At 46.7% G+C, this 22,889-nt stretch overlaps 1 protein-coding gene across 3 annotated transcripts in view; it reads left to right on the top strand.

Moving 5' to 3' along the window:
* LOC120943465 (transformation/transcription domain associated protein) overlaps nucleotides 1-22,889 on the top strand; it is a 263,678-nt gene that overhangs the window by 43,313 nt on the left and 197,476 nt on the right. For all 3 annotated transcript variants that reach the window (XM_040356782.1, XM_040356783.1, XM_040356780.1), the window contains exons 17-21: nucleotides 391-585; nucleotides 10,722-10,913; nucleotides 13,299-13,464; nucleotides 15,133-15,389; nucleotides 17,344-17,544. In XM_040356782.1, coding sequence (XP_040212716.1) covers nucleotides 391-585; nucleotides 10,722-10,913; nucleotides 13,299-13,464; nucleotides 15,133-15,389; nucleotides 17,344-17,544 — 1,011 coding nt within the window. The remainder of the gene's footprint in view (nucleotides 1-390; nucleotides 586-10,721; nucleotides 10,914-13,298; nucleotides 13,465-15,132; nucleotides 15,390-17,343; nucleotides 17,545-22,889) is intronic.

Genomic DNA, 22,889 nt, shown 5'->3' with positions numbered 1-22,889 from the left:
CTCCTTTTCCCCCCCTTTTTTCACTCTCCTTTTCCCCCCCTTTTTTCGCTCTCCTTCCCCCCCCCCTCTTTTTGGCTCTCCTTTTCCCTCCCTCTTTTTGGCTCTCCTTTTCCCCCCCTCTTTTTGGCTCTCCCTTTCTCCCCCCTCTTTTTGGCTCTCCCTTTCTCCCCCTCTTTTTGGCTCTCCCTTTCTCCCCCTCTTTTTGGCTCTCCCTTTCTCCCCCTCCTCTTTTTGGCTCTCCCTTTTTCCTCTGTCTTTCATTCTGGACTTTCATTGTCTCAGTAATCAGATTTAAGACTCGCATTTAATTGCCTGATGCCCCATTCTTCATTTGGGTATTATGCTGTGAATATGTCGCGCAATAAAAATATGTATGCTTTTATTTTTTAGGTCCAGATAGCTGCAAATGGGCAGACTTACATCAGAGTGGCCAACTGTCAAACTGTACGCATGAAAGAGGAGAAGGAGGTGCTGGAGCATTTTGCTGGTGTCTTCACTATGATGAATCCCCTGACCTTCAAAGAAATCTTTCAAACTACAGTTCCATACATGGTGGAGAGGATTTCCAAAAACTATGCCCTCCAGGTGTGTGAATGGACTGTTATTTATTGATTGTTAAATTCACTGGGGTAAAATCTACTATTTTTAATAAAAATAATTAAACTTTGTAAGATTAATAACTTTGTAAATGCACTTCAGTAATTGGCCACAGTCCCAGAAGTTGTTGCCATTCAGGCCAGACTGTGACACTTGGCTATTTTCTATTTATTCATTATCACTAGTCAGATTTCAAGTATTCTCTTTATTATTAATCAAAATAAGGTATGTGGCTGCTCTAGGAAAAGCAACCCTTTTTAATTCTGCCCATGCTTGAGTACTATTGATTTCAGGTTTACTTAAAAAAAAAAAAAAAAATATTCCAAGCTTTAAAGTGTAAGTAAAAAGGCTACATATGAATCTACTTAAAAAAAACACTGCTCCCCCTTCTATCTATGCTATATACAGTATCTAACAAAAGTGAGTACACCCCTCACATTTGTGTAAATATTTTATATCTTTCCATGTGACAACATTAAAGAAATTACACTTTGCTACAATGTAAAGTAGTGAGTATACAGCTTGTATAACAGTGTAAATCTCCTCAACACGGCCATTAATGTCTAAACCGCTGGCAACAAAAGTGAGTACACCGCTGTGATAATGTCTAAATTGTGCCCGATTAGCCGTCATTAGTGTCATGTGACTCGTTAGTGTTACAAGGTCTCAGGTGTGAATGGGGAGCAGAGGTGTTAAATTTGGTGTCAGTGCTCATGAGCTGGAAGTTCAACATGGCACCACCCAGCAAAGAACTCTCTGAGGATCTAAAAAAAAAGAACTTGCTCTACATAAAGAGGGCCTAGGCTGTAGAATTGCCAAGACCCTGAAACTGAACTGCAGCATGGTGGCCAAGATCTAACAGTGGTTTAGCAGGACAGGTTCCACTCAGAACAGGCCATGGTCAACCAAAGAAGTTGAGTCTACGTGTTCAGCATTATATCCAGAGGTTGTCTTTGGTAGAAAATATGAGTGCTACCAGTATTGCCGCAGAGGTTGAAGGGCTGGGTGGGGGTCAACATGTCAGTGCTCAGACCATATGCCGCACACTGCATCAAATTGGTCTGCATGGCTGTCGTCCCAGAAGGAAGCCTCTTGTAAAGTTGATGCAAAGCCCGCAAACAGTTTGCTGAAGACAAGCAGACTAAGGACATGTATTACTGGAACCATGTCGTGTGGTCTTATAAAAAAAGCTAAATTTATTTGGTTCAGATGGTGTCAAGCGTGTGCGGCGGCAACCAGATGAGGAGTACAAAGACAAGTGTGTCTTGCCTACAGTCAAGCATGGTGGTGGGAGTGTCATGGTCTGGGACTACATGAGTGCTGCCGGCACTGGGGAGCTACAGTTCATTGAGGGAACCATGAATGCCAACATGTACTGTGACATACTGAAGGAAAGCATGATGCCCTCTCTTCAGAGACTGGGCCGCAGGGCAGTATTCCAAATTTAAAAATGTGGGGCAAATCAAACAGAAGGTGGAGGAGCGCAAGGTCTCTAACATCTACCAGATCTGTGATGTCGTCATGGAGGAATGGAAGAGGACTCCAGTGGCAACCTGTGAAGCTCTGGGGAACTCCATGTCCAAGAGGGTTAAGGTAGTGCTGGAAGATAAAGTGGCCACACAAAATATTGACACTTTGGGCCCAGTTTGGACATTTTTAATTGGGGGTTTACTCTTTTGTTGCCAGTGGTTTAGACATTAAAGGCTGTGTGTTGAGTTATTTTGAGGGGACAGCAAGTTTACACTGTTATACAAGCTGTACACTCACTAATTTACATTGTAGCAAAGTGTCATTTTTTCAGTGTTGTCACATGGAAAAGGTAAAATAAAATATTTACAAAAATGTGAGGGGTGCACTCACTTTTGTGAGATATTGTATGTCTGATCTGTTTACCTTATTTTAAACTGCTCTGGTTCAGGCACATGACGCAAAATTTACAGCTCCCCTTGGCCATGTAGTGCTTGACAGCGGGGTTGAATTCCAGGGGCCGTGACATCACCTGTCGCCCATCAGCTACCATTTCTCTTTCGTTCATAGACGGACACAGCCTTCATTGACCTTAGGGTTATGCTTCTTCCTACCAGGAGATTTAGGCAGAATTCTACAGCACTTAAGGTGTTAAAAACTTTCCTTCATGCTGCTCCTCCCAGGGGGCGTGGCTCCCCCAGGCATAACCCACACCCTGCTTTAGCAGCCTCAGTTTGTTTTCTGCCTAACGACAGGAGGTCAAGGCTATCTCTGGAGTTCCTGGACTCTGGAGTTTTTTTCTGGCGATTTTTCTCGCTTTTTATTATTTTGTTCCTGCATTTTTGAATCCTGCGATTCTTCTATCAACAGCCGACTGGGTGACAGGCTGGGTCCTCGACTCTTGTAGTCCCCCCATGTTCGGCCTTCGAGCGTGTGCCGGCCCTCAGCTCAGCTTTGGGACGTCCACGACAGGCCCCATTGCTCCAGGGGCGGCCGGGGAACTTTGGTTCTAGGGCACACATATGACCGGTCTCTATGGCTTTGTCACAGTGTGTCTGGCCGACAGCCATGCCGTTTACGGACGTTGGTTCTGTCTGGGATACCTCCAGCCGGGTAGTCGCAGGACAGGTAAGTAGTGGCCCCTTACTCAGGTAAGTGGTCTGGCTGGTGGTTTCCCTGGGGAGGTCGACTGAGGGTCCGCCCTGCTTTCCTCTCTCCCCTTCCTCTCCCTCCTTCCCCTGACTGGGTAGTGGCTGTGAAGGGGGGCCTCCTGGGTTTTCTTTGTTACCACCGGGGCCCGTGTGTTGTTAGGGGGACTGTGTTGTTACTCTGGAGGGTGCTGCTGTGTGCTGCTGTGTTCTATGAGGTAATTTTTACCTCAGACAGCGGCCGTCTTGGAAATCTCCTTGGTAACGCTGTGATTCTTTTCTGAGGTAACAGAAAAAGCAGTCAGGGCTGCTGTGTTCTATGAGGTAATTTTTACCTCAGACAGCGGCCGTCTTGGAAATCTCCTTGGTAACGCTGTGATTCTTTTCTGAGGTAACAGACAAAGCAGTCAGTGCTGCTGTGTTCTATGAGGTAATTTTTACCTCAGATGGTGGCCATCTTGGAAATCTCCTTGGTAACGATGTGATTCTTCCCTGAGATGACTCGGCACAGCCTCTGGTCAGTTTTAGTGCTGTTACAGTTTTAGTGCTGTGAATCTTCCATGAGGTGAATACACATCACAGTCAGCACATCAGAGCACACCTGAGGTTTTTCAGCTCCCTCTGCAGCTGGGTGGGGTGGTGAATACCAGGGGCCGCCCATGCTCTGCAATAGCAGCAAGGAGGTGACCAGTGGGGTTTTTTTGTCCTGCCTTGCAGGGTGGGTGACTCAGCGCTGACACTATGGAACTCAAGCTATGCCTGAGTTAACCCTTAACGCCCCTCCCCCTGCCACATCTGTTATGTTGGCTGTCCTGGGTTTCTTGCCAGGTTTGAAGCAGCTAGTGCCCGGATGGGGGGTAAAAAAGCGCCCCCTCCCCGAGCCTGCTTCTGGGGATGACACAGAATCGCTGTTTTTTTTTTTTCTGGTTCTGTTATGTCAGAGGCTGCGGGTTTTAACCCTTATGGATAGTGAGGATGACTCTGCTGCAGTCAGTTGCTGGCAAGAATTTGTTGGAGCTCTTGTTTCTGCGGTGCGTGAGGCTCTAAAAATTGAGGATGTGGCGGAGACACCTGTCAGTACCAGCACACTACCACGCATCGCTGAAGTGTTTCCTTGTGTTCCTTATTTGGACAATATGTTATACAAGGAATGGGATGCACCGCAAAAAGTTTGTCAAAAAACTTTGCAACCCGTTACCCCCTTGAGGGGGGCTTTAAAAAAAAAAAAAAAAAAAAAAAAAAAAAAAAAGTAGGTCTCTCCTCCGCCAGTGCACCCCCCTGTGTCCAGACTGCGCAAGGCCACCACATTGCCTGTGGAAGGGGCTCCTGCATTTCAGGATCCCGCTGATAGGAGAGTGGAGGCCGTGGCCCGCTCCCTATTCACGGTGGTGGGTTCGGCGGTGAGGCCGGCTCTGGCCGGGGCCCTGGCAGGCCCCGACTAAAAGGGCGAAGCTCCTGCTGCAGGAGCTGGAAGAAGGACCTCTAAGGTGGCCTTGGTGATCACCGTTAAGGGTGAACGGTCCTTTTGGGTCTTCCCTGACTGGCATCATTGAGGATGCCACAGGTGGTAAGCGCATGCTGTTCCCACGGTTTGGGAAGGGCTAGGGACCTCGCCCTGTGCAAGGACCCTCCTTGCCTACCTCCGAGCGTTTTTTTCGCTCGCCCTGTGCGGTGGGGGTAGGTCTACATGGTGCTTGAATCCCCGCTGCGGGGTAGCAGCGCACCGGATACCGCATGCCTAACAAGTCTGCGGACATACCTGCTTCCGCCTGAAGGTCTGCTCCCGCCCGTGTCTCGGGTGGGAGACTGGCTTCGCATTGCGAAGTGTTTTCCTTGGGGTACAAGATTGAGTTTCTCTCTTGTCTGCCAAACAGGTTTTTTCCCTCCGGCTTCTGGCCTCCTCCGGTTCGCCGGTTGACTCCGTCAGGGGCTGTCCAGGATCTTCTGGTCAGGGGAGTGATTGTGCCAGTTCCCTCGTTGGAACGGTCTCGGGGTTTTACTCCATTCTGTTTGTGTCCCCATGGAGGATGGGGCCCGGTCGATCCTGGGCCTCAAGTCCCTCGTTTTGTTTTGTCAGGTTTTTCTGGCATCCTTGGATGTCATGAACGTGTACCTGCATATCCTCAAACCACCAGAGATTCTGTGCTTTGCGGTCGGGGGGGACCATTTTCAATGGTGTCCTTCCCATTCGGCGGGTTTTCGCCAAGGTGCTCGTACCGATACTGGCCCGGCTGTGACAGCGGGGGTTTGTTATCATGGGATGTCTGGACGACATTCTCCTACGAGCTTCTTCGAGCTCTGCATTGGTGGAGCCGTGCCTATCACGTGTCGGGCTCTCCGAGTGTTCGGCTGGTTTCTGGATTGTCCTGAAATCAGGGTTGATTCCGTCTCAGGGATACCTGAGACTGGTCCTGGATTCCTCCGGGGCGGGAGTGTTTTTCTCCTAGCGGAAAAACTTCAGACTCTGCTATCTGCTGTGCAGCAGTTGCCGACCCAGAAGCGGTCATCTCTGCGATTCTGCAGGAAGGTTCTGGGTCAGTTGGTAGCCTCTTTCGAGGCGGTTCCGTATGCCCAATTCCACGCCAGGGTACTACGGAGGGAACTGCTGTCACGATGGGACTAGCTTCCGTCATCTCTGGATTACCAGATTCAGTTGAGTCATCTGATCATGTCTCCCCTGGTATGGTGGCTGGCGTTTCCGGTGCTTCGGGCCGGAAAGTCATTTTTCTGCAGGCCACTGGACAGTGGTCACGACGGATGCCAGCCTCTCCAATTGGGGAGGGGCGCTTGGGGCACCCAGTCAGCCCAGGGGCACTGGACTCAGGTGGAGTCCTGCCTACTGATCAACGTTCTGGAGCTCCGAGCAATCAAGCTTTGCCTTACCAGGTGGTCCCTGGATCTACAGGGCCGACCGGTCAAGATCCTGTCCGATAACACCACGTCCGTGGCGTAGGTTGATCATCAGGGAGGCACACGGAGTTCTGTTGCAGCGACGGGGGTCGCGCGCATCCTTTCGGTGGGCCGAAGGGTCCGTTCCGGCTCTATCGGCCGGGTACATTCCGGGAATACGGAATTGGCTAGCCGACTACCTAAGTCGCACTGCACTGGGCCAAGGAGAGTGGTCTCTCCACCCGCAGGTGTTTCGGGGTCTGTGCCGAAAGTGGGGCACTCCGGACGTGGACCTTCTAGCGTCCCGTCTCTATATCGGTAGGTGCCACGGTTCGTGGCCAGGTTTAAGGACCCGTGGGCGGACGCGTCAGGCGCGTTGGTGGCTCCTTGGGGTCGCTGTCGCCTACTTTACACCTTCCCTCCTCGGAAGCTTCTTCCTCGCCTGCTGCGCAGAGTAGAAGCTGTAGGGATTCTATCGGTCCTGATTGCCCCAGATTGGCCGCGTCGCTTCTGGTACGCGGACCAGGTGCGTCTGCTGGCAGACGCCCCCTAGCGTCTTCCCCTGGGAATTGATTTTCTGTTACAGGGTCCAATCTTCCACCCTGTTTCACAGCCACCGGCCTTAGCGGCGTGGCTGTTGAGAGCCAGGGGCTTAAGGACCGAGGCCTATTGGGCTCGGTGGTCTCTACCGTGCTGCCTGCACGGAGGTCTACCTCACGTAGGTTTTTTCCTCCTACATGGAAGGCCTACTTCTCTGTGTGTGGGGAGATGAAATGGCACTCTCGTACATGCGTTGTGTACAGGATTCTGCTGTCTTTGCAGCAGGGAGTGGTTCAGGCTCTCGCCTTACGTACGGTTAGGAGCCAGATTTCTGCTCTGGCTGTTTTTTACTTGCAGCGACCCTTGGCATAGCACTCCTGGGTGCGTGCGTTGGGTCAGGGGGTCTGGCAGGTGGCCCCTCCGGTGCGCCCTCCATTACCCCCATGGGACTTGATTTTAGTCCTTTCAGTGCTTCGGGATGCTCCCTTTGAGGACATTCGGGAGGTTTTTTGTTTTATTGTCACAAAAGGTGATTTTATTTCTGGTAGCAATTACCTCGATCAGACGGGTGTCTGTCTGTTCTGGTGGCCTTGTCTTGCAAGGCTCCCTGCTTGGTCATCCGTAAGGATGAGGTGGTGCTGCGGCCGCAGCCGTTTTTCTCCCTAAGGTCGTTTCGGCTTTTCACTTGGATGTGGACATTGTTCTTCCATCCTTATGTCCTCAGCCGAAGAACCCGAAGGAGGCCACTTTACATTCTTTGGATGTGGTTCGGGCCCTTCGAGTTTACTTGTCGGCGACAGCTCCGTTCCGGATGTCGGACTCGCTGTTCGTGTCTGTGTCCGGTCCCAGTAAGGGCCTGGCAGTTTCGTCGGCCACCATTTCCAGGTGGATCCGACGGATTGTGCTTCAGGCCTATGCCCTGAAGGGCGGGCGCCCCCCTTTCGGGTCATGGCGCATTCGACCAGGGCGATCGGGGCCTCTTGGGCTTTCCGACACCAAGCCTCTGTGTTACTGGTGTGTAAGGCTGCGACCTGGTCGTCGGTCCACGCTTTTTCAAAGTTTTATAAGGTGGATGTGAGTGCATCTTCGGATGCCTCCATTGGCCGCAGGGTGTTACAGGCGGCAGTTTAAGGTTGGAGTTCCTCCGTTGAGTAACTCCGGTTTTTGTTTGGGGTGTAACCTGTTTTTGCTGTGTTATTTTTCCCACCCCTCGAATTTTTTTGACACTGCTTGGGGACGTCCCTAAGGTCAATGAAGGCTGTGTCCGTCTATGAACGAAAGAGAAAAAAGGATTTTTGTACTCACCGTAAAATCCATTTCTCTGAGTTCATAGACGGACACAGCACCCACCCCTCCTTTGTTTGTACTGCTTGTTACGAACTGAGGCTGCTAAAGCAGGGTGTGGGTTATGCCTGGGGGAGCCACGCCCCCTGGGAGGAGCAGCATGAAGGAAAGTTTTTAACACCTTAAGTGCTGTAGAATTCTGCCTAAATCTCCTGGTAGGAAGAAGCATAACCCTAAGGTCAATGAAGGCTGTGTCCGTCTATGAACTCAGAGAAATGGATTTTACGGTGAGTACAAAAATCCTTTTTTTTCCCATCCTTAGTCAGCGCCCCTTCCTCTCCCCTGCAGCAGCTGCCCCATGACACAGGGAAGCTTGGAGCTACTGCATCACATGACTGAACTAGAGCATGCATGCATTTAAAACGCAGTTGCACTGAACATGTTGGGTTTTCACCACAAATGTCAAAATTAGACCAATAATTTTATGTCCATTGTTTATGGTTTACTTTAAAGCGGGGGTTCACCCTATTAATAAAAAATAAAAACATTTTTTTTCCCTCTAGCATAAAATGAGGCATAGTAGCGCAAGCTACAGTATGCCTGTCTTTATTTTTTTATCCCCGTACTCACTGTGCAATCGTAGAGACAAGATTACGACTCCCAGTGGGGAATGGGCGTTCCTATGGAGAGAGAAGGCGATTGACGGCCGGCTCTGGCACGTCACGCTTCTCCGGAAATAGTCGAAATAGGACTTGGCGCTTCACGGCGCCTGCGCATAGTCTGTGCGCAGGCGCCGTATAGCGCCGTGAAGAGCTGAGACCTGTTCCGGCTGTCTTCGGGGAGCGTGACGTGCCAGAGCCGGCCGTCAATCACCTTCCCTCTCCATAGGAACGCCCATTCCCCGCGGGGAGTCGGAATCTTGTCTCTACGAGTGCACAGTGAGTACGGGGATAAAAAAATAAAGACAGGCATACTGTAGCTCGCGCTACTATGCCTCATTTTATGCTAAAAAGTTGTTATGGAGGGTGAACCACCGCTTTAATCTGATGAGCTGTAGAGACATTTTAAAGCACCAGCTTTTGATAATTTTGGGTACCATCGTTATTTTGGCATTTTGTAGACGTACACAGTTTTGAGGCTTAACACATGTGAGATCTGTTTGCTTTACACTCCTCTTTTTTATTTTGTACAACAAATTGGAGATTAAATTATGTTCTGCGTGTAATAATTAAAGAAGTATGGCCAAAGGTTTTTTGTCTATACTTCTCCTCCTGTGCGTCACAGGAGTGCAGTTTGTTTTGCACTCCTGTGACCCGTTTTCAGCTGACCGCAGGCTAAAGCCCGCTGTCAGCTGTTGTCTGAAAAGACCCGACTAGCGAGCCTCTGAGAGCATGCCACCTCCACAGCCCAGATCTCCACTGGAGAGCTGGAGGGGCAGAGCAGTCAGCCAGTGACAGTCCCATGTGTCTGCAGGCTGAAGACAGATAAAGGGAGGGGTAACCGCTCAGATGAAACCAAAGAACCTTCTTGCTGAATCCAAACCATGGGTGCCGGCAATGCAATGATAATGCAAGAATGTAGAGGAAAACTTGGACAGCCGCACATCAAAAAACGTTCCTCTTATTAAAACTGGTCACAAAAAATACATGCCACAGCAAAAAATAGAACAGAAGCTGACGCGTTTCACACTGTTGCCCAGTGCTTAATCATAGCTAGTCGATTAACATAACCAGCTATGATTAAGCACTGGGCAACAGTGTGAAACACGTCAGCTTCTGTTCTATTTTTTGCTGTGGCATGTATTTTTTTGTGACCAGTTTTAATAAAAGGAACATTTTTTGGAGTGCGGCTGTCCAAATTTTCCTCTACATTCAGGCTAAAGACAGAGCTGAGCAATCGGCGGTATTAAATCTCACAGATCTCGGTCTGGAGCCAGGCGTCAGATGCAGCATCAAAACAATGCTGCATCCACCTTTTTGTGTGTGTGTGTGTGTGTGTGTGTGTATATATATATGTGTGTGTGTGTGTGTATATATATATATATATATATATATATATATATATATATATATATATATATATATATATATATATATATATATATATGTATATATATATATATATGTGTATATAAAAATATTTTTTTTTTATTCCCATGCTTTTCTTAATTTTAGTAGACTTTTTATTTTTTTTATTTTTTTTTATTACAAAAAATATAGATTTGATAAACAGTTGTGCCACTTTCATGGGACATAAACAATTGCAAATTCTATTCCCACAATTGATCCAGAGGAAGGCAAATAAACGTATGGCATTTTATAGCTAAAATTTAGGTTTTGCCATGTGCAAAAAAAAAAATGCTCTAGAGGTGAACTTTAAGACAATCGGGAAAAAAATAACGCAAAATATATGCTTTTACATTGATGTCTGGAGAATGTGACCAGTTATTGGCTCTTGTAGAATGTAGTTGACCCTTTTGCATGCAGTTCCACTAGTAGTATTACAGCTGCAGCAGAGAAGGTTATAAATTAATACATAAATACTATGCACATAAACTTGTATAGGTTAATTCTTGGTTCTCTCCCTGATTTTCTGCAGAAGTGGTTTGGCCACAAAAAGTAAAATTCATCTAAGAAAACATAAGCAGGTTGCATTATGAATGAAATCTCTGGTATTGAATCAATTTTGATCCTAGCAGATATTTATATAGATTTACCGGTGGCCACCACTGGGCACCAGGGACCTTTTTTCTGTGTTAACTGATGTTTAATTTGATTGAGCGGCTTGTTTTTCTAGATTGTTGCCAATTCCTTCTTGGCGAACCCCACTACGTCAGCCCTGTTTGCTACCATCCTGGTGGAGTATTTGCTGGAAAGACTTCCGGAGATGGGATCCAACGTTGAGCTGTCCAATTTGTATCTCAAGCTGTTCAAGCTAGTGTTTGGCTCTGTCTCCCTGTTTGCTGCAGATAACGAGCAAATGCTTAAGGTGAGATGATAACTTGTCATCCATTCCACTGAGTCTTTTATTGATAAACTCCTGGCAAATTAAAAAATAAAGACATCTATGCCATATATTTATGTATAAATGTTTTGTTTTTTTTGCTTGATTTTGTTCTGTATTTTTTTTTTTTTGCTGTAATTTTTGGTTATCAGTTGACACTTCATATGTCTTAGGCCTCTTTCACACGGAGCGGACCGTTTTTGTGTCCGCTCCGTGTGTGTCCGTCGGCTCAGCGGGGATCCCCGCTGAGCAGTCGGCGGACAGGGCGGTCCCCGCACACAGTGCAGAGACCGCCCTGTCTCTCCTCCGCTCTCCCCTATGGGGAATCGGATGAAGACGGACCGTTTGTCCGTCTGCATCCGATCCGTTCCGCCGGACGGAAGAAAAATAGGGTTTTTTTCCGTCCGCAAAAGCGGATCCTGACGGACGCGGATGGTTGCGGACGTTAGCGGATGCAATTCCATAGGGATGCATTACAAGTCCGTAAACTGACTTGTAATAAACGGACGAACGGTCCGCTAGTGTGAAAGAGGCCTAAAAGTGGATGTAAACCCAGCCCCCCCAATTTTTTTTTTTTTTTATTATAACTCATATCTGTTAGAGCAGAGGATGTAATATCATCTGTGCCCCAGTCTTGCCATGTAGAGTTAGGGGGAAGAAACTGACACCTGTTTCTCTGTGTGTCTGTTTTATCTTACTGAAGATAGGCAAGAGGATTTTTTAGAGCTGTATTAACTCTACATGGCAAGACTGAGGCGTGGAGCAGCCAATCCTGGGAAAGCTGGAGAAGAAATGAGGAGGAGGAGGGGGGATCTGAAGTACACAGAATGCCTCTCTCACACTCCTGCATGACCTAATGGGTCATTTTCTTATCTCATGAAGGAGTGTGAGAGAGGCATTCTGTGTACTTCAGATCCCCCCTCCTCCTCCTTTCTTCTCCAGCTTTCCCAGGATTGGCTGCTCCACGCCTCAGCATGATTGGGCATGCTGAAGTCATGTGGTAACTTTCCTGGGTTTTGATTGGATGTTAGTGATTGTGGGGCATAATTCACGGGACTAGCCAAGGGGAGTGTAGAGGTGGAAGAAGAGTACTGACATCATGACGCCACCCACTGAGCTCCAGACAACAGACCCACCCACAGAACTCAGAGTATTGCAGAGCTCCAAACCGCTAAAATGAAGATTTTTCACATTTTTGCAGAGGCATGTATATCCTTATAGATCAGCACTGTGGAAGTAATTTAGAAATGATGAGTGGCTTTACACCCTTTTTAAAGTGCCTTTAAACCTCAGACATGAAATATGAACAAAACATATCCCTCTATAGTGTGTACTTGTCCTAATTAAGAGCACGGCGTGTCCTTTCTGTCTTCTACCAGCAGGCTGCAGGGCCGGGTACACACCCTTTTGGTCTTGGCTGGAATGGGGATAATGAACTTCCTTATTTATTTTTTATTGTTGGGGAGGATGCTTAATCAGAGCTAACTTTCTTTTGGGATAAGTTCTGCCTATACTTAAGGTGAACACACCCCACCTGTTAAGAGGTTTTATCTAAGTAAGCTGCAGGGCCCTAGTCCACCACACTGCTTTTTTGTTCTGTATTTGGGTGGTCTGGGAACCCCTTTTGTTAACCTGTGTGCAATTCCAGAGAGATTCCCTAACATACCCACTGCAGGCTTATTGGTGGTGTTGACCTATCACAACCCAGTTGTGAGACCAAAGTTAAAAGAAGTTACTTAATCATTGCCACCAATCACTGTTAAAAGCTTGCTTGGTAACTTAAATATGATTGGTCTTGCCTCAAAAAAAAAAAGGACGTTGTTCAAACTTGCAACATTCCAGTATTAGGAGCCAGCCCCACTCGCGACTCTTGTGAGAGGCTGCCCTGGAATCTGGCTGAAACAACTGGTTTGGAAATCAACTAAGGCCCCTTTCACACTACTGTGACTTTAAAGTTGCACAATTTTGAGGCAAAATCGGGGAATGCCTGTGTACTTTGCGTCAAAGTAGTACAGCTACTACTTTGAAGTTGGTGCGACTTGAAGTCGCACATATATGGCACTCACTGGAAATCAGGTTACGACTTGCCATGCGACTTTGCAGTCGCAAGTCGCACAAGTGTAAAAGGGTCCTTGGTAATCTTTTTACACAACACAGTAGTGTTTGCTGGATTTTATTAGCAGCTGTCTGATATCTCTTTTTGCCTGGGGTTGTACTTTAATGATCAATTATAAGATCAATGACTATCTGAATAGAATGGCACACAAGGATCTGTATAAATGCATCATATTTTGTTTAAGACCTGATTATTTAGTTGTTTATCCCCAAATCTGTTTTTTAATTTTCTCCTTTTTTTTTTTTTTTTTGCAGCCACATTTGCACAAAATTGTAAACAGCTCAATGGAGCTGGCTCAGACTGCCAAGGAACCATACAACTATTTCTTGTTGCTCCGAGCGCTCTTCAGGTCTATAGGAGGAGGAAGCCATGATCTCCTGTACCAGGAGTTTCTGCCTTTGCTACCTAACCTACTGCAAGGTCAGTCAACGTACAAATGGTTTGTTTTAATGACTACTATCTATCTGTTTGTTTGCACTTTGCTAGATTTAATGCAGTACAAGTATTCCCTTACTTTTATAGACTGTCCAAAAGCGTCATGTTCTTCATGGGTAACAAGGATTATATAGCTTAGAATGGTCGTTTCTCTGTGTATGCAAGGACACTCTTTTACCGAGCTTAGGGCCCCATCTGGTCAGCAGGGGGCCCCTGCAGCTTTGACATCACTAAAGTAACTAGAATATAGCGCTGAACCTAGCACTGGCATTCCATGGATGGGCAGACAATAGAGTACCATGAAGGGTAGTGAAGCTGTGGCTTCAAAAAACATGCACCTCCAAAGGGTGGCACCATGAAGGGGTTCCTCTCCTGTATTGTTACTGGCTTGCTTGCTGCTAAGCAGTGTTGACTCCCCCGCTCCCTTGTTTGGATAACTCCAACTGGGTGACATAGAGAAGAGCGGAGCAGGCTGCTGGCCGTGAGAGTGCCAACTATATTACACACTTCACTAATACACAACTATATTACTATAGTAATCTACCTTTAACGGGGCACAAAAACCTTCATGTACCTCATCCTTTACTGTAAAATATCAGTGTGCCGTATCAGATACATATATCCGAGCACAGTACTGTTTTCCCCTAATCTGCAGAGATTTCCTCTCACTTCCTGTTTAAAAAAAAAAAAAAGTCCATCTGACTTTTTTCATTGGAAATTCCGATCGTGTGTACGCGGTATTAGAGGATTTAACCATGCCAGTGGTGCAGCAGAAAACATGTAGCACAGTGATGGAGGTATGTGGTCCAGGCAGTGAGCAAAGGAAGGATTGGGGGGAAGGAACAAATAAATCCATCTGTTTATTTTTCTCATCAGCAATCAACAGAAATAAAATTAAGATTACTTAATATGTACAACTGACACAAGCAAAGGATTGCAGGAGAGTCCTACTACCTACCTGCCAGGTATAGGTGACCATAGCAGTGTCCCTTGTGTCTGCGCCATCCCTATCATACTGGCAGCAGTGTGGCCGCTTTATGGGGCACCAGACTGATTTGAATTGCGGCCCAGCCCACCTCATAAGACTGGCGCTACAAAAAGTGTAGCGCAAGCCGGTGGGGACTCTTTTCATGCTACCCCCCTGCAAAGTGCTGCCCTAGGCCTGGGTCTTGTTGGCCTAGGCCAAGATACAGAGTTGCCCTGTACATTATGTTGTAGTAATTTATCAATGTACTGTAATATAGCTTTCTTGTACTGCCATTATATCAATGCATGGCGCTAAAATATTTCTCACCATGCTGTAATTCTAGCAGAACACGGTGCTCAAGGTTGATGATGGGTAGGGGGTACAGACAGTACTTCCATATCCAAGCTGGTCCCTAATGGGTAAGCAGAGGGGGCACAGGACCAGCAGAGGCTGCCTAAGTATATCCCTAGAGCAGCATCATTTCAATGGAGTGCACAAGAACAGCTTCAGTCTCAATCTCTTCTGCTTACCCCCAGTATGGAGGGGCCCTATGATGTCTAATGGTGGCCATGGGTCTATTCATGTTCTATTTCTGCAGATCCCAATACAGAAATGACAAAAGCCTTGTTTTCCTGTCTGCATTGCTTCCACAAAGCCTGTTTCTGTAACAATCTTTATTTTTTCAGGCTTGAACATGTTACAAAGTGGCCTACATAAACAACACATGAAGGATCTGTTTGTGGAGCTTTGCCTCACTGTGCCCGTACGTCTGAGCTCCCTCTTGCCATATCTTCCTATGCTGATGGATCCTTTAGTCTCTGCTCTGAATGGCTCTCAGACGCTTGTCAGCCAGGGTCTCCGGACTCTGGAGTTGTGTGTGGATAACCTGCAGCCTGACTTTCTCTACGATCACATTCAGCCCGTCCGCGCTGAGCTTATGCAGGTAATGTTGGCTGCGATCACCAGGGGGCAGTATTGGTTCATGAAAAACTGCTGTTTAGTAAAAATAAATTGGTCTGTATTCCCAGCTGAGGAGACATTTCAGTCTTGCGTCCGGGGTGACTTAAATGGTATTTGTTTCTTCATCGGAACAGCATGCAGAGTATTACAGAAAACACTGAGACATTTTCTGTTAATGAATCACCCAGTGAATTTTAAACAACTTCCTAAACACAGATTATACCTCGCATATAAAATTAATATTTCCCCAAATTATCTCTTAATGTACGGGAAAATAAATCTGGGCATCGTTATTTCCATCTTTCTAACATTCATCACCATGTTCTGACATTTAGTGATGGCATTGGTCACATACCTAGCCCATTATACTTCCCTGTGTGCTTGTTTTCCAGGACTCCTAAAATAAGAGCGCTTAGAAATGCTAAATTATTGAAAAGCAAGGGAGCTGGTTGCATAAGCCTTTTAAAAGGAAACTGCGGTTCTTTTTTTTTTTTTTAGTATACATTTATTTCTTTATTACAGCTACTTCTATAGTGCCATCGATTTCTATGCAGAACTTTACACATCTATTGTACATTCACATTAGTCCCGTCCATCAAGGAGCTTGCAATCTAAGGTCACTAACTCACATCATGCATACACATACATAATGGGGCCAATTTGGACAGGAGCCAATTAAGCTACCAGCATGTCTTTGGAGTGTGGCAGGAAACCCAATCGGGCACAGGGAGAGCATGCCAAGTCCAGGCAGGGCAGTGCCGTGGTTGGGATCGAACCAATGACCTTAGTGCTGCTAGGCGGGAGTGCTGCCCAGTACATTTTATATTGGTTTCTTACCAGTATTTTTAAACCCTTTGTTTTACAAATAAACACTTTTATTACAAGGTGAACACATAAGACTGGTGTTCTAAAGCAGGGGTGTCAAAGTCAGTTTCATCGTGGACCGCATCAGCATGACTGTCCTCAAAAGGGCCGGTTGTATCGGTAAGATTAGATGTCCAGTGCATCCCCTCCCCTTACATTAGAAGTCAAGAGCCCCCCCACCATCAGAAGTCGAGTCCCCCACTCTCCCTTACATCACAGTGCACCCCCCTTTTCTTATGCTGCTGCTGGGAAGAAGCTGGATGCATTGCCTGAAAGCAGAAAGTAAGGGTCTGGAGGAGGACCAGGGAAGGGCTGGAGCTCTCCTGCTGCTGCAGGAGAGGTGCGAGGGCCACATGAAATTGCCTGGAGGGCCGGATTAGGCCCGTGGGCCTTGTGTTTGACACCTGTGTTCTAAAGCAAAAAGAGGACATCAGAAGCTATTTGGCAGCCCCCTTCTGAAGCTGCTATTTGCCTGGCTAGTGCTCTACACAGCTGGGTTTAGTAAGGTTTGAACCAATGACCCTGGAACAAGTATGTGTATCTGTAAAGTCAGACCTCATTATTTTCATGCTTGTTCCAGTTTACCTTCTTGCCTCAAATCATTATAAACTCTGTCGGTAAACTAACATTTGTAATAAGTATGATGTTTTAAAACCGTTAAGGCTCTGGAATATGCAAACACTCAACAAAATGGCAGGGGGTTGGTTAATTTACTTGAGATGATGGCCTTAAAACTGTCCTCACCCCCCTTCTAACACCTATGCTGACTAACCTGTGTAAGAGAGATCTGTATACTTTCTTATTCTCATGCCTCTCTGGTCTCATGATTTCCACTGTGTCGGCCAGTGGCACCTGCAGGGGAGAGGAGAGAGTGCTTCTACAATAGCTAGTAAAGCCTGGCACAGGGACGTCACCATTGGTGGCTGGTGTTCACTATTTGAAGGTTGAGGGGGGGGGGGGTACAACTCCCAAACCCCCACCCATGGGACACAGACGACAGGTCATAAATCAAGTAATTTAAATTTTGGTTTTGAAGATGGTTGTTTCAAAGGAAAATGTTTCCGTTATTCTAGGCCTTGTGGAGGACCCTTCGTAACCCTGCAGATAGCATTTCTCATGTGGCGTACCGAGTCCTGGGAAAATTTGGTGGCAGCAATCGGAAAATGTTGAAAGAATCGCAGAAGCTGCAATATGTTGTGACTGAGATACAAGGACCCAGCATTACAACGGAGTTTTCAGACTGTAAGGCTTCCATTCAGCTTCCAATGGAAAAGGTGATGTATCATTTTGTTCTAGCAGTCCAGTGTGTGTGTGTGTGTGTGTGTGTGTGTGTGTGTACGTGTGTATTTTCTGTCAGGGCCCTTAGGGCTCTTTCACACTGGTGTGTTTTTGCTGCGTTTTTGCGGTAAAAATAGTGCTATTAAAACGCTCCCTATGCCCCCTCCATTGAAATGAATTAAAAACCGCGGTAAAAACGGAGCGTTAAAATCGCGATTTTACCGTGTTTTTAATTAATTTCAATGGAGAGGGGCCCCCCTGGAGAGCACTTCTACTAGGGGGTTATCTGATGCGGGGAGGAGCTGCAAAAGCCACCAATGGACCCCAGAAGAGGTGGATCGGGGCCACTCCCTGCAAAACGAGCTGCACAGTGGAGGCAAGTATGATATGTTTATTTTAAAAAAACAAGCCTTTACAATCGTTTTTTTTAACATTAGATTGAGGCTATTTAAGGGGAGCAGAAACGGGTATTATGTTCTCCCGCCGCTTCCGTGTACGATCTTCGGGACTGGGCGTTCCTATTTGATTGACAGCCTTCCGACGGTCGCATACAGCGCGTCACCAGTTGCCGAAAGAAGCCGAACGTCGGTGCGGCTCTATACGGCGCCTGCGCACCGACGTTCGGCTACTTTCGGAAACTCGTGACTCGCTGTATGTGACGGTCGGAAGGCTGTCAATCAAATAGGAACGCCCAGTCCCGCAGCCCATACCCGGAAGCGGCGGGAGAACATCTATCTCGAAAACGGTAAGTACGGCATTGATTTTAAAATAAAAAAACAAGTTTCTGCTCCCCTTAAATAGCCTCAATCTAATGTTAAAAATTTATTTTTTGGGTGAACCTCCACTTTAAGCCAGCTATAGACAGAATGAAATTCAACCAGTTCAGCAGGAACCGGCTGAAATTTTAATCTATCTATGGGCAGGCTGGTTGTACTGAAGTCGATCTATTTTTTATCGACTTCAGTACCACCAGCCTGTAGGTGTTTTCCTGCCCTGATCATTGCCGATGGCTTTGGCTGCCATTGTATTTAGCCAGGGGGAAGGCTCCCCACCTGTAAAATATACAATGGTGCTGTAGGAGGCATTCCCCCATCAACCCTGACTATGTTGATGGGGAGATTGAGCAATTTCCTTTCCTTCAATCCATGGTCGAAAGGAAAGAAAATTGAATAATCTATGGCCTCCTAAGCAGGGCAGATTTTGATAATTAACTGGAATTCCACTTCAAACATTTTGGTTAAAAAATTACTGGTTACATTTTATTTTTATTCTGTTTTTTTAACACCAACATAAGCCATAGTTGTACAAAGAGTTATATAAATCGGTGTCTACCCCTTTGAATTCCATAACTGATCCTTCTGCAACAGCTATGAAGGCACCCATAGACACACAAGACCATGTAGGCTAAACAATACCTTTTTGCTATACATGCACATTTCCCTAGGTTTTGTCTTTTTAAAAATACTGGAAGTACTGAAAAATACATGTTGATGCTGCAAAATGTCTATTGAGCTTTTTGCCTCTGCTATACTGAAATCCAGTGGCGTATCTAGGGTATGGCAGCCATGGCAAGTGCCATGGGCGCCATATGAAGGGGGCGCTGTTGAGTGGCTGGGCAGCAAGGCACTTACCAGGGTCCAAGGGTCTCTTCTTCCCTCCTCCCGAGCATAGGCAGGATCTCCTTTACAGCACCTTTGCTAATGGACAATGGCAGCACTATCCCTGCTGCGTTCAGCCACAGCCCTCCCCTGTTCTCCCAGGCTCTCCCATTCCATCTGGTCGGATTGGCAGTGTACAAAGAAGAAGGAGAATCATCAGTTTCTCCCTCTCCTCTGTGAAAACTGAGGCCTTAAGTGATGAAGATTTTTATCACTTCCAGTATTGGTTCTGCATTTACCTGGCCTTGGAGGGCAGAGGAGGGATCAGGGGTCTAATAAACCCCAGATTTCTCCATAGAGGATATGTCACTACCCAAGGTATCACATGGGATGATAAATATCACTAGTTTTGTTAGCTGTTTTTTTTGTTATCTGAAAGATGGGTTTCAAATGTTTCGACAGGGGCGCAGTTTCAGTGCTTGCCATAGGCGCTATTTTCACTAGATACGCCTCTGCTGAAATCTAAGCAATTTTGTCCAGCTTTTTCTCCCCCTGCTGGACTGCAGAGCCTCTCCTTTAAGCTACAACATAAATAAAACCGTTGTAAAGGCAAGTAAAGCCCCTTTCACACTTGTGGACCGTTCAGGTCCGCCTGTCAGTTTTTTAGGTGGACTTGAACGGGTGCTCCATACACCTCTATGGAGCGACGGATGTCAGCTGTGACATGTCCGCTAACATCCGTCCTGCTAAAGTGTGACGGATGGAAACCCTGTTTTCCATATGTCGATCGGATGAGAAAACTGACTCTACGGTATGTCTTCATCCGATCCCCCATAGAGGAGAGCGGGGCTCTGACAGGTCGCTCCCTGCACAGTGTGCAGAGACATACCTGTCATCTGCCTGCTCAGTGGGGATCGACGGAGTGATCCCAGCTGAGCAAAGCAGATTCCGTACACAGACACGTCTGTGCGAAAGGACCCTAAGAGAGATTACTTCTACAGAATTTTGTATATTGAGGAATAAATGGAGAAGGCAGTGGGAGAGGGTAATGACACCTAGGAGTAGATTTACTAAAACTGGAGCACTCCGAATCTGGTGCAGCTGTGCATGGGTGGCCAAATCGGCTTCTAACTTCAGCTTATTTAAGCTTTGACAAATCCTGGAAGCTGATTGGTTTCTATGCAGATCTGCCCCCGATTTTGCACTCTCCTACCGTGTTTTCCCGAAAGTAAGACCTACTTACAGTTTTGCCTCTCGCTGAAATATAAGGCATCCCCTCGGAAATAAGACCTCCCCGATAATGGGGCCTCCCCTGAACATAAGGCATCTTGATAATAAGGCCCCCCCAAAGCTACCCTAACTCTGTACCCTGGACCGTAGAGGCGGGCGCCGCCGCGCAGCTCATTATTGGCCGCAGTGCAGACGGAGCAGACAGGAAGTGCGTGGTCTCTCTTCATCAGGGAGCCCGTGCCGCCGCCAGGACAAGCTGCCGCCTGCTGCTCGCTCTGCCCTGACGGAGTCTGGCCGATTCGCAATTAGACAGTGAGTAGCGTGGAGCACGAGTTGGGCACATTGTGTGGACACACAGGGGTGACTGAGGTAGGGGGGAAATGTCTGATAAAGAGGTGGGGGGGATGTCTGGTGAAGGTGTCCACTGGCACAGGGGTGGGGGAGGGGGATCACTTAAAATTACATTTGTTCAACAATAAATGTGTACCGTATTCTTCTTCATGGAAAAATAACATCCCCTGAAAATAAGACCTAGCGCATCTTTGGGAGCAAAAATTAATATAAGACACTGTCTTATTTTTGGGGAAACAGGGTATTTTAGTTAATTAACCCCATACTAATAGTAGACTGGTAGACTTTTCATTTGGGTTTCTCACAAACAAGCCACCTCTGTACACAAAGTTAGGACTGGTTCCCTTTATGATGACATCAGTCTTTTAAGCCCTTGATGTCTCTTTTGATCTGCAGATATGGATCAGGGGCATTTTGCCTAGTATTGGTGCTCTAGAACCTATGAACATGAAGTGCTCAAGGCTGAGTGCTTTCTCGTTCAGTCACTATAGAGGAGATGCTTGAACCTCTAGGTGTCCGCTTTACATTACTTAATGTGAGTACAGATTCACTTTAAATTGGAAATGACAGTAAAGTCTTGAATTCTGTTATGAAGCATGGGTTTAATTTTCTCTAAACTGTTTAAAAGGCTTCATATGATACTCCCCCAGAGGCACACAGTGATATTTTGTTTTGTTGTGAACTTTAAAGGTCAGTTTTAGTTCACATTAATTATGATTTAATCAGGTATGAAATTCATGCAGTGAACATTCTAAATGTCTCGACGTTTCTCAATTGGATTTAGTTCAGCCCCATTTGTAGTGTGGTGAAAATGCACACAGTTTCCAATTTTTTAAAGGGAGCTTACCCCTTATAGGTATAGCTAAGCAAAGGGAACTGAATTAAAGTGGTTTTCTAGATTTTAACAAATAATTCTGGTTATACTTAAGGTAGGGTGACCAGACATCCCCTGATTGAGGACACTGTCCCCGGACCAAGTCTGTCCCTGGTTTTGTCCCCAGATTGGATTTAATAGGGGGCCGGGGCAATTTCAAAGACAGTCAGTGCAGAATTAAAATAAAAAAAATTGAATTACACCCCCCGCTCCGCCGTGCCTACTAGCATAGGGGGGTTGTGTTTTTCCCATTATCTGTGCCCCTTTCTGATGATCATGTGCTGGTCGGAGCGGAGGGAATATTTCTTCAGTTTCGGGCGCATGCCCATTCAGCTTCGCTCGCATGTTCTTCTGCCTTGGCTCAAATCCTGGCCAGCTGTCTGCCTGCTTATCTCCTTGCCTTCCCTGGCAGAGTAATCTTCCTCCCGCTCCCCATCCAGTAGTAGCTGAGGCCCGGACAGTAAGACTTGAGAGGCTGTGAGGCGGGCGGCGGCGGGCAGAGAGTCGCTGATTGTTGCCATTACTGGTAAAGAAAAAATATGTCCCCGGATTTCATTTTAAAAATCTGGTCACCTTAACTTAAGGGGTTGTAAAGGTAAAAAAAAATAAAAAAATTCTACATAGCTTCCTTTACCTTAGTGCAGTCCTCCTTCACTTACCTCATCCTTCGATTTTGCTTTTAAATGTCCTTATTTCTTCTGAGAAATCCTCACTTCCTGTTCTTCTGTCTGTAACTACACACCGTAATGCGAGGCTTTCTCCCTGGTGTGGAGTGTCGTGCTCGCCCCCTCCCTTGAGGGGGGATGGGACGAGCAGGAGAGTCAGGACGCCCACTAACACACAGCTCCTTTCTCTATCTGCAACGTAGAGAGCGTCCTGACTCGCCCCCTCAAGAGGGGGCGAGCACGACACTCCACACCAGGGAGAAAGCCTCACATTACTGTGTGGAGTTACAGACAGAAGAACAGGAAGTGAGCATTTCTCAGAAGAAATAAGGACATTTAAAAGCAAAATGGAAGGATGTGAAGGAGGACTGCACTAAGGTAAAGGAAGCTATTTAGGGGGAAAAAATTGTACCTTTGCAACCCCTTTAAGTGATGCTGAAGAAAAATTTAAAGGAGAAGTATATCCAAAGCTCGTTTGGCTGTACTTCCATGGATCACAGGAGTGCAGTTCATTTTGCACTCTTCTTGTGACTCATTTTCAGCAGAGAGCGTATTGAAGGCTGCTCTCTGCTGACATCACAGATGTCAGTCCAGGCACTCTGGGTCCTCCAGGTGCCTCCCAG

The sequence above is a fragment of the Rana temporaria genome, chromosome 6, assembly GCF_905171775.1.
Source record: "Rana temporaria chromosome 6, aRanTem1.1, whole genome shotgun sequence".
NCBI classification, from domain to species: domain Eukaryota; kingdom Metazoa; phylum Chordata; class Amphibia; order Anura; family Ranidae; genus Rana; species Rana temporaria.
The sequence above is the reverse complement of the archived record's forward strand: the minus strand, read 5'-3'. Positions and strand labels throughout refer to the sequence as shown.